The 13,964-nt window shown below is 37.2% G+C and overlaps 1 protein-coding gene across 1 annotated transcript in view; it reads left to right on the top strand.

The window, feature by feature from the left end:
• The window catches only part of TTN (titin), a 272,150-nt gene that overhangs the window by 25,212 nt on the left and 232,974 nt on the right, over positions 1 to 13,964 (top strand). The window contains exons 20-37 of the mRNA XM_081051210.1: positions 158 to 373; positions 1,338 to 1,480; positions 2,426 to 2,631; positions 3,184 to 3,417; positions 3,525 to 3,769; positions 5,210 to 5,481; positions 5,604 to 5,768; positions 5,868 to 6,036; positions 6,160 to 7,853; positions 7,996 to 8,277; positions 9,044 to 9,310; positions 9,410 to 9,682; positions 9,802 to 10,065; positions 10,159 to 10,419; positions 12,042 to 12,302; positions 12,853 to 13,116; positions 13,209 to 13,469; positions 13,593 to 13,853. Of these exons, the coding sequence (XP_080907336.1) occupies positions 158 to 373; positions 1,338 to 1,480; positions 2,426 to 2,631; positions 3,184 to 3,417; positions 3,525 to 3,769; positions 5,210 to 5,481; positions 5,604 to 5,768; positions 5,868 to 6,036; positions 6,160 to 7,853; positions 7,996 to 8,277; positions 9,044 to 9,310; positions 9,410 to 9,682; positions 9,802 to 10,065; positions 10,159 to 10,419; positions 12,042 to 12,302; positions 12,853 to 13,116; positions 13,209 to 13,469; positions 13,593 to 13,853 (5,738 nt within the window). The remainder of the gene's footprint in view (positions 1 to 157; positions 374 to 1,337; positions 1,481 to 2,425; positions 2,632 to 3,183; positions 3,418 to 3,524; positions 3,770 to 5,209; positions 5,482 to 5,603; positions 5,769 to 5,867; positions 6,037 to 6,159; positions 7,854 to 7,995; positions 8,278 to 9,043; positions 9,311 to 9,409; positions 9,683 to 9,801; positions 10,066 to 10,158; positions 10,420 to 12,041; positions 12,303 to 12,852; positions 13,117 to 13,208; positions 13,470 to 13,592; positions 13,854 to 13,964) is intronic.

Raw genomic sequence — 13,964 nt, 5'->3', positions numbered from 1 at the left:
AGAGTCAAAGTTATAATGTGGATTTTCAACTGTGTGGGGTCAGTACCCCTAACCCCTGCTTTGTTCAAGAGTCAACTGTACAGTATTGATTTTTAAGTCACTTTAGTATTGACCAATTGCAATCCAGAAGCTAATATGAAGGAAATTCTTTTTCCAGCTTTATAGAGTCAAGAGATGTGGTAATGACTGACGCAAGCATCACAGAGGAACGAGCAGAGCCAGGAGAACCTGCCGCTCCTTTCTTCATTGTAAAACCAGTGGTCCAGAGACTGGTGGAAGGTGCGAGCATTGTGTTTGAATGCCAGATTGGGGGCAACCCAAAGCCCCATGTCTACTGGAAAAAATCCGGCGTTCCTCTAACCACTGGATACAGGTATTTTGATGGCTGAATGATATAATTCTTTGTGATTTGTGTAACATGTATATGAAGCCTGGAGAGAAGTAGAATATACTTACCCCATCATCCCCAAATGTAGGCTGTTTCATTATGGAGCTTTTATAGTGTGTTTTGAGGTATTTTCACATTCTTGTACAAAGTATTACTGAGAAACAAAGCTATGTGAAAAAAGTGGATGGAAGATATATTCCTTTATATTCTAGCTTGATTTATTTATAGAGCTACTAAAATAGAGCAAATGTGTATTTTTACAGGTGTTTTTACCTGCACACACCCACACATATTCTTCCAGAAATAATCTGAGACAACTTTCAATAAAAATATATAATAATTAAGTTGCTAAAAGATAAAAGCATAAGGGTCATGTAATGAAGAACAAAGTTAGTAATACATGAAAACTTATGCTAATAAATTTGCTGCAATTGAATATAAAATTTAGGTTTGAATTTGCGGCCACTTAAGACAAAAAAAGGTAACCTGATGATTTAAATATGTAACTATCATATCGTAATAAGAAATATAGTGTACTAGAGGCTTAATCCTGAAATATTTAAAAGAATTCATTGTTTTAATTATCAATGTGATCTTAAAATTAAAAAATGAACAAAATAATGAAAAAAGAGAAAGTACCTAAGTTTTGAAATAACTGTTTGCTAACATGAACGTGGCAGCCCCTTATTTCCATGTGTCTGATTCTAGTAGTATTATATTCTATTATTTGAGTATATGAATATTCCTTAAAATGAAACTTTTAACTTGTTTGGCCCTCATTACTTGTGTCCATGTATTTTTCTCAATTTTCAGCAATCTTATATTCTATAGTAGAGCTTAGTCATATATTTAGGATTGTTAAATTTTATACCCCAGATCCACGTAAGGATGATTTTACTCACATTAAGGTGATATATGACTGCATTTTTGTTTGTTCATTTCCATAAAGGTACAAAGTAAGTTACAACAAACAAACCGGTGAGTGCAAACTGGTGATTTCAATGACTTTTGCTGATGACGCTGGAGAATACACTATTGTTATTCGTAATAAGCATGGGGAAACCTCTGCATCTGCCTCCTTGCTTGAAGAAGGTAAGTGCAACTCAGACTGGTTCTTATGAGTCTTATAAAAATGAAAATATATGAAGGTAGCAGTGCTATGTGTTTGTCGAAAGGCCTGTTGCAGTTCCTTGGTTCTCTCCCTATCACCCTCCCTTCTTGGCCTTAGCTGTAATAGAAAATGTTTTAGACCACATGGACTCAAAAGCCATACTGATGGAAAGCTTCCAAGTTTCTAGCAATAGTTTCTATTTAGTGCATTCATTTGGTACATATTATATCTTTGAAGATGCAGGAATTCTAAATCCAGTTGCCTTCCAGATCCAGACAGATAGTATCAATGAGTGCAAGGAAGACAATGGCTGACTGCAGAGTATGTGCCCTGCCTCAAGGGGGCAGTAGTGCCCCATCTCCATATGGGGCACTATGTTGCTTTCAGGCTCAGTGTTGCTAGAGCTTTTGATATTTTAGGGAAGAGCTGGAAATCACAATTTTAAAAATTCATGAGTAATTTGAAAAAAACACAACGTAATAGCATTTAGGCCAAATAAAATGTATATGTAGGTTGCCATTATCTGTGCTTAGCTATTCATATTTACAGTGGACCATTTCACACTGTCTCCTTTGATCTGTACAACACCCCTTGGAGAAGTTAAGATATTATCCCCATTTAGCAAATAAAGCATTTAAGAATCAGGAGGTAAATGAATTGCCAAAAGCTACCTAGTAAATTAAGGAGATCTCTAGGATAGATCCCAAAAGATTAACTGTTAATATGAAATCTTTCTACAATAGTAGTGGTTGGTTTGACTTTTTAGTGTAAGTTTGGGTTTTAAATTCAATCTAATAAATATTTATTGAGCACCTTGATAGTAAAATGTGGAAAATCAGGCTTTTGATTATCAGCTTTCCCTAATGTGAGGCATAAAGGCTTTTACATAAGGACAATAAAAATTAAATTATGTTCTTAACTCCTAGCTGAGTATGAGGCACTGATGAAGTCCCAACAAGAAATGTTTTATCAGACACAAATGACTGCATTTATGCAAGAACCTAAAATTGGAGAAATAGCCCCTGGATTTGTATACTCTGATTATGAAAAAGAGTATGAAAAAGAACAGGCCTTAATTAGGAAGAAAATGGCCAAAGATACTGTGATGGTCAGAACTTTTGTAGAAGACCAGGTGAGTGTAACAATAATGACCAAATAAACCATTTTATAAATTATACTTTCCTGACACAATGCCCATATTTTTTGTTTGATATTTTCATTTTCAAGTGATGGAGTCAGGTTAGATTACTATTAGTACGTTCAGGTCCACTGCCAACAACTTTCCTTAATCTTCATGACATGTTGCACATATAACTTTAGAAATAGGGATTACATATATGCAACAAAATATGACTTTAGAAATAGGGATTATATATAATCAGAAAACACAAATATTAGCATGACCAAGTTCATTACTGCCAGTATCCCTTCACATGAATGATGAACATTCCATATGTGTAACCTGTACTTTTAGAATACCATTTACCTGAGATACCACAGTATAAACTGGCAAAGATGACGGTAACGCAGATTAAAAGACATAAAACAAACAAAAGAGCTTTCTAACTTTTTCTCCCAGTTAAATACTTTAATCAATCTTTATCTCTGAAACTAATATCTTTAAAGAATTTCTGTCAGTAAGGATATATCTTCTTAACAAACTGTCATCTCTTTTACTACATAGGAATTCCATATTTCTTCCTTTGAAGAGAGGCTTATTAAAGAAATTGAATACAGAATAATAAAGACTACGTTAGAAGAACTTCTTGAAGAAGATGGTGAAGAAAAGATGGCAGTTGATATTTCTGAATCTGAAGCTGTTGAAGCAGGATTTGATTTAAGAATCAAGAATTATAGAATCCTTGAGGGGATGGGTGTTACTTTTCATTGCAAGATGTCTGGATATCCATTACCCAAGGTAAAATATAAACATTTATTCGACCTCCATGCCACAATAGAGATAGAAATCAGTTACACTATAACTATTTTACCTAAATTTCATTCACATATGCATGTCATTTGCAGATTGCATGGTACAAAGACGGCAAGCGCATCAAACATGGAGAGAGATACCAAATGGAGTTTCTACAAGATGGCAGAGCTAGTCTGCGCATACCTGTTGTTCTTCCAGAAGATGAGGGAATCTATACTGCGTTTGCCAGCAATATTAAAGGAAATGCAATTTGCTCTGGAAAATTGTATGTGGAACCTGCTGCTCCATTTGGTGCTCCGACTTACATACCCACGCCAGAGCCAATGAGCAGAATCAGGTAAGACTCATAGTAATAATTTGGGTTGGTTAGTATTTAAATTGTTTAAAACACCAAATATCCCAGTAGTGAATTGCTGTTGTGTGTGGGGGGGAAACAAAACTGAAGGCTGAGATATCAGAAACCTTCCATTAGCAATACTAATGATCACCAAGAGTTTGAATTTCTTGCCTCTATGGAAGATGAGCAAAGCATTTTCATTAGTGTAGCATACTCTTCATTTTGCCAGTATCATATCTGATATAAATAAGGATCTAATCAGGCTTTGATTATCAACTTTATCTAACACCTGATTTTACATTTGTTGGCCCCAATTTATACAACAACCCTGCAAAGCAGGGATTATTATTATTATTATTATTATTATTATTATTATTATTATTTTTTAAGATTTTATTGGGGAAGGGGAACAGGACTTTATCGGGGAACAGTGTGTACTTCCAGGCTTTTTTCCTAAGTTGTTGTCCTTTCAATCTTAGTTGTGGAGGGTGCTATTCAGCTTCAAGTTGTTGTCAAGTTGTTCAATCTTAGTTGTGGAGGGCACAGCTCAGCTCCAGGTCCAGTTGCCGTTTCTAGTTGCAGGGGGCACAGCCCACCATCCCTTGCAGGAGTCAAACTGGCGACCTTGTGGTTGAGAGGATGTGCTCCAACCAACTGAGCCATCTGGGAGCCCAGAGGCAGCTCAGCTCAAGGTGCCGTGTTCAATCTTAGTTGCAGGGGGCAGAGCCTACCATCCCTTGCGGGACTCGAGGAATTGAACTGGCAACCTTGTGGTTGAGAGCCCACTGGCCCATGTGGGAATCGAACCGGCAGCCTTCGGAGTTAGGAGCATGGAGCTCTAACCACCTGAGCCATCGGGCCAGCCCAGCAAAGCAGGGGTTATTATTTCTATTTTGGAAGTGGAGACACTGAGTCTCTGCAATCCTATGAAAACTGCCTTAGTTTAACTAGCCCATAAATGGTGGTGCCAGCACTTGAAATACAATCCAAGCCATTCTGGCTGCAAAATGTAGATAGGGTTTTGTTTTGTTTTGTTTTCCAAATAATTTCTACGTTTTTCCTCCTGTTGTATAAAAAAGAATGTTTTTCTTTTTCCATAAATTTATTAATTGGCTTATTTAACCTACCGACATTTCTTGAGATATTTTGGTAGTAGAATCAAAAAGGCTTGTTGACTAAATAAATCCAGGTGTTGAGAGAAAGATAGTATTAAGGATTGTTCCAAGATTCTGAGTACCTGATACCTGGCTGTATTATTAAATGAGTACTGACTGAATTGAGGATATAGGAAAAATATAGTTTTGTGGGCAAGTGCCTCCTACAACACACAAGAACTAAATTCTAAAATAACATTAATGAACAAGATAGAGAGAGCTGTGTTTATTTTGCTGTTTCTCCTCTATGCCTCATGAAAATGTTCCGTTTTCCTTTGTTTTTCAGATCCATCTCTCCACGTTCAGTGAGCAGGTCTCCTATACGCATGTCTCCTGCACGGATGTCTCCTGCAAGGATGTCACCTGCACGAATGTCCCCTGCAAGAATGTCTCCTGGACGTAGGCTGGAGGAAACAGATGAGGCACAACTTGAGAGACTGTATAAGCCAGTCTTTGTGTTAAAACCTGCTTCTTTCAAATGTTTAGAAGGGCAAACTGCCAGATTTGACTTAAAGGTTGTGGGTAGACCTATGCCGGAGACCTTCTGGTTTCATGATGGTAAGTATGATAAGTTTTTGCTCACAAATTATTAAACTCAAAATAAGCTTATGCGAGTGTCCAACAATTTAAAAAAAAAAACTGTTTTAGTAATCCGGTTTTTTCACTTGTCTTTTTGACAGGTCAGCAAGTTATCAATGACTATACCCATAAAATAGTCATTAAAGAAGATGGTACCCAATCACTGATTATTGTCCCTACATCACCCAGTGATTCTGGGGAATGGACTGTGGTTGCCCAAAACAGGGCAGGCAAATCTTCAATTTCAATGATTTTAACTGTGGAAGGTATTTGCTTTTAAAATAAAAAAGAAATTACCTTATCACTTGGATTATACACAGGTATTTCAGCCCTGTTCTCTCTAAATGATGACCTCTCTCTTTCAGCTGTGGAACATCAGGTTAAACCAGTGTTTGTGGAAAAACTGAAAAACGTCAATGTAAAGGAAGGTTCCCGACTTGAAATGAAAGTCAGAGCTACGGGTAATCCTAATCCTGACATTGTGTGGTTGAAAAACAGTGAAATCATTGTACCTCATAAATATCCAAAAATTAGGTAAGTTTGCTGGGGAATAATAAAACTAAGCTCATTCTATAAATCCAATTACCAAGGAAGCAACAATTTCTGTATTAATGATTTCTTTTCCCTTTTTTTTTTTTTTTTTTTTTTTTTTTTTAGAATTGAAGGAACAAAGGGAGAAGCTGCCCTTAAAATTGATTCCACTGTCAGCCAAGATTCTGCCTGGTACACTGCAACTGCTATTAATAAGGCTGGCCGAGACACTACAAGATGCAAAGTAAATGTTGAAGTTGAGTTTGCAGAGCCTGAACCAGAGAGAAGATTAATCATCCCACGAGGGACATATAGAGCAAAGGAGATTGCAGCCCCAGAGCTGGAGCCCCTCCATTTGCGATATGGTCAAGAGCAATGGGAAGAGGGTGACCTCTACGACAAAGAGAAACAGCAGAAACCATTTTTCAAGAAAAAACTCACTTCCTTAAGACTCAAGCGCATTGGGCCTGCCCATTTTGAATGCAGGCTAACACCAATTGGTGACCCAACGATGGTGGTGGAATGGCTCCATGATGGAAAGCCACTTGAAGCAGCCAACAGGCTTCGAATGATCAATGAATTTGGGTATTGCAGCCTTGATTACGGAGTTGCATATTCTAGAGATAGTGGCATCATTACTTGCAGAGCCACTAACAAATATGGAACAGATCACACATCCGCTACCCTTATTGTTAAAGATGAGAAAAGTCTTGTGGAAGAATCTCAGTTGCCTGAGGGGAGGAAAGGCTTACAGAGAATTGAGGAATTAGAGAGGATGGCTCACGAAGGTGCACTTGCAGGTGTAACAACAGATCAAAAAGAGAAGCAAAAGCCAGACATTGTCTTGTTCCCAGAGCCAGTAAGAGTACTCGAAGGGGAGACTGCTAGATTCCGTTGCCGTGTGACAGGTTATCCTCAGCCCAAAGTCAACTGGTACCTCAATGGACAGCTGATCCGTAAAAGCAAAAGGTTCAGAGTTCGCTATGATGGCATTCATTATCTGGACATCGTAGACTGCAAATCATATGATACAGGGGAAGTCAAGGTCACTGCAGAAAATCCTGAAGGTGTGACAGAGCATAAAGTCAAACTAGAGATCCAACAAAGGGAAGATTTTAGGTCTGTCCTTAGGCGAGCCCCTGAACCAAAGCCCGAGTTTCACGTGCATGAACCTGGAAAGCTTCAGTTTGAAGTACAAAAAGTAGATAGACCTGTTGACACCACCGACAGCAAGGAAATTGTGAAGCTGAAAAGGGCTGAGAGAATTACCCATGAAAAAGTGTCTGAAGAGTCAGAAGAGCTGCGCAGTAAATTCAAGCGCAGAACAGAGGAGGGCTATTATGAAGCCATTACCGCTGTGGAGCTCAAATCTCGTAAAAAGGATGAATCCTATGAAGAACTCCTAAAGAAGACAAAAGATGAACTTCTCCACTGGACCAAAGAGCTAACTGAAGAGGAGAAGAAAGCTCTTGCTGAAGAAGGCAAAATCACTATTCCAACTTTTAAACCTGATAGAATTGAATTAAGTCCCAGTATGGAGGCCCCCAAAATCTTTGAAAGAATCCAAAGTCAAACAGTGGGCCAAGGAACTGATGCACACTTCCGGGTCAGAGTCGTGGGAAAACCAGATCCTGAATGTGAATGGTACAAAAATGGTGTCAAGATCGAACGCTCTGACAGAATCTACTGGTACTGGCCTGAAGACAATGTTTGTGAGCTGGTCATAAGAGATGTGACTTCTGAAGACTCTGCTAGCATCATGGTAAAAGCCATCAATATAGCTGGGGAAACCTCAAGCCATGCATTCTTACTTGTCCAAGGTAATTTGAATTTCTTTGATTAGATGGATCTGTCTCTATACATGAATATCCAGTAGCACATTTCTTTTTATTTTCTTTTCCCATTATTCAAACTGTGAATTTAATTTAATATAATGTGCTTTTTTTTTTCTTTTTCTTGTAGCCAAGCAATTGATCACTTTCACACAGGAATTACAAGATGTTGTTGCCAAGGAAAAAGACACCATGGCAACCTTTGAATGTGAAACTTCAGAGCCATTTGTCAAAGTGAAATGGTATAAAGATGGTGTGGAGATTCAGATGGGAGATAAATATAGGATGCATTCTGACAGAAAGGTTCACTTCCTCTCTGTACTGACAATCGACACAGCTGATGCTGGAAACTACAGCTGTGCACTTGTGGAAGATGAAAATGTAAAAACAACGGCTAAACTTATTGTCGAAGGTAATAAATAGTTCTTTCAATGTTTACTTTAGTTTTAAAGTCACTCTTAATATCTAATAAAATTAGCTCTGCAATTTTCCCTTCATAAAAAATAATTATTTGGAAATTGGATATAAGCTCCATAGCAAGAATCATGAATTTATACTACTAATTAAGAATATTGACAATTGCAGACAGAAAAAGTCGAGAACCATATAATTTCACTGATACGTGGGATATAAACTGAAAGCAACAAAGGAACAAGATAAACAAATAAACAAAACTCATAGACACAGACAATGGTTTAGTGGTTACCAGAGCGTAAGGGGGGAGGGAGTAGTAGATGAGGGTAAAGGGGATCAAATATATGGTGATGGAAGGAGAACTGACTCTGGGTGGTGAACATACAACGTGATATATAGATGATGTATTAATATTACAGAATTTTAATATTACCTGAAACCTATGTAATTTTACTAACATTGTCATCCCCAACAAACTTCAATTTTTTTAAAAAAGAAAATTGACAATTTGGATTTATAAAAAGGTTATTTTTATGCCTGGTTTAAAAAAATTTTTTATTGAAATATAACTGTAGTTTCAAAAATAACTTAAAAATTAAAATAACCCCTTTTTATTGAAAATTTATTTCTCAGTCTATCAGGACTAGCAGGATATTAAGAATATTCCTGATAGTATGGAAGAGATATACAAGGAATTTTTTTTATCCTAAGTCTAGATGTATAACTCTCTAAGGAAATTAACTTCTCCTTATCTTATTCCTCAGGTGCAATTATTGAATTTGTGAAAGAACTTCAGGATATAGAAGTTCAAGAATCATTTTCAGGAGAGTTAGAATGCATTGTATCCCCAGAAAATATAGAAGGCAAATGGTATCACAATGATGTAGAGCTTAAATCCAATGGCAAATACACAATTACATCTCGCCGTGGACGTCAGAACCTCACAGTCAAGGAGGTGACCAAAGAGGACCAGGGAGAATACAGCTTTGTTGTTGACGGGAAAAAGACAACCTGTAAACTAAAGATGAAACGTGAGTTTTCCCATTCCTGTTGGCCTGCAGGGAGCATCATTATGGTTTATTGATTAAAAAAATGATTGTAACGTTTTTTTTCCTCGATATGTTTCACAGCCCGCCCCATTGCTATTCTACAAGGACTTAGTGATCAAAAAGTCTGCGAAGGCGACATTGTTCAGCTTGAAGTTAAAGTCTCCTTAGAAAATGTGGAAGGAGTCTGGATGAAAGATGGCCAAGAAGTACAGCCCAGTGACAGAGTTCACATTGTGATAGACAAACAGTCACACATGCTTCTCATTGAAGACATGACTAAGGAGGATGCTGGAAATTACTCCTTCAACATTCCACTCCTTGGACTGTCAACCAGTGGACGCGTCTATGTCTATAGTGAGTGCAACTTAAATTGTTTATGAGCACATTGTCAAGAGCGGTAGTGAACTTTAATGAAGAGACATTTAATACATAATTAATATATATATTTTATTTGTGTATGTGTGGTTTTGCAGGCGTTGATGTGATCATACCTCTAAAGGACCTCAATGTGATTGAGGGTACCAAGGCTGTGCTCGAATGTAAGGTCTCCGTCCCTGATGTGACTTCTGTTAAATGGTATTTAAATGATGAACAGATCAAGCCTGATGATCGTGTACAAGCCATTGTCAAAGGCACAAAGCAACGACTAGTGATTAACCGGACGCATGCTTCAGATGAAGGACCTTATAAGCTACTGGTTGGCAAAGTTGAAACCAGCTGTGTTCTCTCTGTAGAAAGTAAGGATTCTTCCATTTAACTTGTCATTATTTTAAGAATTCTATGTTTCCAGTGTAGTAATAACCAAGTGATTATTTCTTTTCCCCCCCCAGAAATTAAAATTATCAGAGGTCTTCATGACCTTACCTGCACAGAAACCCAAAATGTGGTCTTTGAGGTTGAGTTGTCCCACTCAGGAATTGATGTCTTGTGGAATTTTAAGGACAAAGAAATCAAACCCAGTTCTAAGTATAAAATTGAAGCTCATGGAAAAATATATAAGTTGACAGTTCTAAATATGATGAAAGATGATGAAGGAGAATATACATTTTATGCTGGAGAGAATATGACATCTGGAAAACTTACTGTGGCAGGTTGGTACATGTATCATTTAATCCAAGTTCTTATGTGTGGCAGTTGTTTTAATTTAAGAAGTTATTGCCTATTTGTTTCCAAAATTTCCATCACTTTCTTGCTTTTATGCCTCTGCTTAGTCTGTTCTCAAATCCAGTAGTACATGCACCACTGTCCCCACCAGACTAAATTCCAAATGTTCTTTCGAGCAAACCTACTTCAAATGCCTTCTCCTTAATCTTCCCATCTGTAGAAGATCTTACTCCTCCAACCTCAGGATCATTTTATGTGTGCCTCTTTCATGGTCCTTACCATATACTTGTCTTATTCCCCCTTTCTCCTTCTTGCACCATGAGTATTCCAATGTATTTTATATGAGAGATGATCAATAAATGTTTGTTGAATTGAGCTTTATTTAAACATTCCTATTCTGAACATGTATTTCTTTTGTAACCGATTGCTCCTGCTTCCTTAACTTTTATTGCTTTGTTCCCTTCACACTTTTTTTATGAACCCAGTGGGTATTTTAAATATATAAATCAATGTACTTGTGTATCTCTTTCTCATGACACAAAGTAGACCATTTTCATTCAGCAGAAATCCCTAGCTTTAACATGAAGTATCAAAAGCATAAGCCAATTATCAAGAACAAAACTAGAAGTCATCATTAGTTTGTTTGATTCATTAAAATTTAAGTATCAAGGAGTTGGGATATTACACTGAGATTAAATTGTGCTGTCCATGACATCTGGTAGATAAGTAAATCATATGGGAATAGTGTTTCTTATTTGGTATGAAAGTTTCATGCTTTATACTGTATTATATTATAAGATTTCCCCAGAGATTTGACAATGAAAAAACTCCTGAAACAATATTTCAGATCCTGAACTTTGATATATTTAATATAAATTACATGTTTTTACATGTGTGACAGCAAGAAATGTCAAGAAAAAACTGAGCCCCTATGTGATTTCACCCAGCATTTTTTAACTATCCACCATAGCCAGACATAGGTACACAGGCCACAAAAATGAGTAAGGCATGATATTTTTCTCAAGAAATTCACAAATTAGATACATCAGCAGCTTCGTTGCTGAAGGAGTAATTATTTCTGCCAGTGGATTATGACAAGGGAGGCAATGAGGGAAAAGCTTTATAGGAGAGATGACATTTGTCAAAACAGTGATTTTTAGTACATAGAAATCCCTGATCATATAGAAACATCAAAGATTTGGACATTATGTTTAGCAATTTTTTTTCCAATCAAATACCAGACATATTTCCAGTAAATAATCCTTAGAAAACTAAGCAGAATGCTTTTGAAGAGGAATTGCAGTAGAGGCCTTCCACATGGTATGCTACATGTTACAATTCCCAGAATTCCATGTTAACGTGACAGTTGCTTTTTATTTGCAAAACCTTCCTGATGCCAGTATTTTCGCTGGTTATCAGTTATGCACACTTAAAATGTGGTGCTTCTGTGACACCTTCTCAACCTGGGTTAACATAATTGTATTGGACATTTCATGATTTTCAAATTCACGTTTTAAATTTTGATATGTTAAATTTGATAAATCCAAAGATTTCTTTATTGTGTAAATATTTTTAAAGGACTCACTCTTGTACTTCCTTTGTTCCAAAGGGGGGGCCATCTCCAAGCCACTCACAGACCAAACTGTAGCTGAATCCCAGGAAGCTGTGTTTGAATGTGAAGTTGCCAACCCTGATTCCGAAGGTGAATGGTTGAAGGATGACAAACACCTACCGCTGAGTAACAATATTAAAAGTGAATCTGATGGCCACAAAAGGAGACTTATCATTGCTGTCACCAAATTAGATGACATTGGAGAGTACACTTACAAGGTGGCCACCTCTAAAACATCTGCCAAACTCAAAGTTGAAGGTCAGTGATGTAATAACAGATTTATCCATTTCAAATCATATTACATTCTTGACAGTTACCATTTTAAAAGTCAAATGGTGTAATCATTTTGGAAGCCATAAATCTTTATTTCATAAAATCATCCTAAACTCTCTTAGCTTTCTTTCTGAGCCATATACTACAAGGTGCAGAATTGTTTATAAGATGTGTTTATGTGAAGAAGCCATTTCTTAGGTGCTAGCTCTATGGAACAGCTAAATTAGATGTTCTCATTCTCCATTCCTCTTTCATTCTTCTCCAATCAATCTATGAAGCTATTAGTATATGGTTTTGCAAATTTCCTCCCATTCAAACATAGGGGGAAAAGTCATTGCACAATATATATTTCAAATTGGATCCCAGGTTTTCCTAAATAATCTCAAGGAGTCTTTTAACACAGAGGTGCTACATAACTGCAAAATTTTTGATAACCATTCGTTTGCAAGATGACCAGGTAATGATCTCATTCAGGACTTTTTTTATTTGATGATATGATCTATATTTTCTAAACCAATCTTAAATTTGTCTTCAGCTGTCAAAATTAAGAAGACTCTGAAGAACCTCACAGTGACAGAGACACAGGATGCTGTTTTCACTGTTGAGCTAACCCACCCTGATGTGAAGGGCGTCCAGTGGATCAGAAATGCAGTTGTGCTGCAGTCCAATGACAAATACAACATCTCAGTCAAAGGAACAGTTTACTCTCTGAGAATTAAAAACTGTGCCATTGTGGATGAGTCTGTTTATGGCTTCAAGCTTGGAAGGCTAGGAGCCAGTGCCAGACTGCACGTTGAGAGTAAGTTGACTTAGAAGCACTTTATAAGTTGCCAACTCATGGGCACCATTAAGTTAACCATATCACTGAATTGCTTCAACTTTTCTTGTTAGCCATCAAGATCATTAAAAAGCCAAAGGATGTGACTGCCTTGGAAAATACCACTGTTGCCTTTGAAGTCAGTGTTTCCCATGACACGGTTCCAGTAAAATGGTTTCACAAGAATGTGGAGATTAAGCCAAGTGACAAACACAGACTGGTGTCAGAAAGGAAGGTCCACAAACTGATGCTGCAGCACATTTCCCCCTCCGATGCTGGGGAATATACAGCTATGGTGGGACAACTGGAATGCAAAGCTAAACTGTTTGTGGAGAGTAAGTATTCGGCAGCCCCTGCCACATTTCCCTAGATGACGCCTATTTATTTGTTTGTTTGTTTGATTCATCCCATTTTTTAAAAATAAAATATGTTAACTGACGTACCCTCTGATTTTCAAGCATTACATATTACAAAAACCATGAAAAGCATTGAAGTGCCTGAAACCAAAACTGCCTCCTTTGAGTGTGAGGTGTCCCATTTCAATGTTCCTTCCATGTGGCTGAAGAATGGTGTGGAGATTGAGATGAGTGAAAAGTTCAAGATAGTCGTTCAGGGAAAACTCCATCAGCTAATCATCATGAACACCAGCACAGAGGACGCAGCAGAATACACGTTTGTCTGTGGCAACGACCATATCAGCGCCACCCTGAAAGTGACCCGTAAGTAAAATAAATTAAATAAATTAGATATATACACACACACATACATACCTTGGGTGCCAAAAAAAAATGTATACACATTTTAAGAGATGTTATCTATGTTCAGCAGTA

This window comes from Rhinolophus hipposideros, assembly GCF_964194185.1.
Source record: "Rhinolophus hipposideros genome assembly, chromosome: 6".
In the NCBI taxonomy this organism is placed as follows: Eukaryota; Metazoa; Chordata; class Mammalia; order Chiroptera; family Rhinolophidae; genus Rhinolophus; species Rhinolophus hipposideros.
This window is presented reverse-complemented; position numbering and strand designations above follow the sequence as displayed.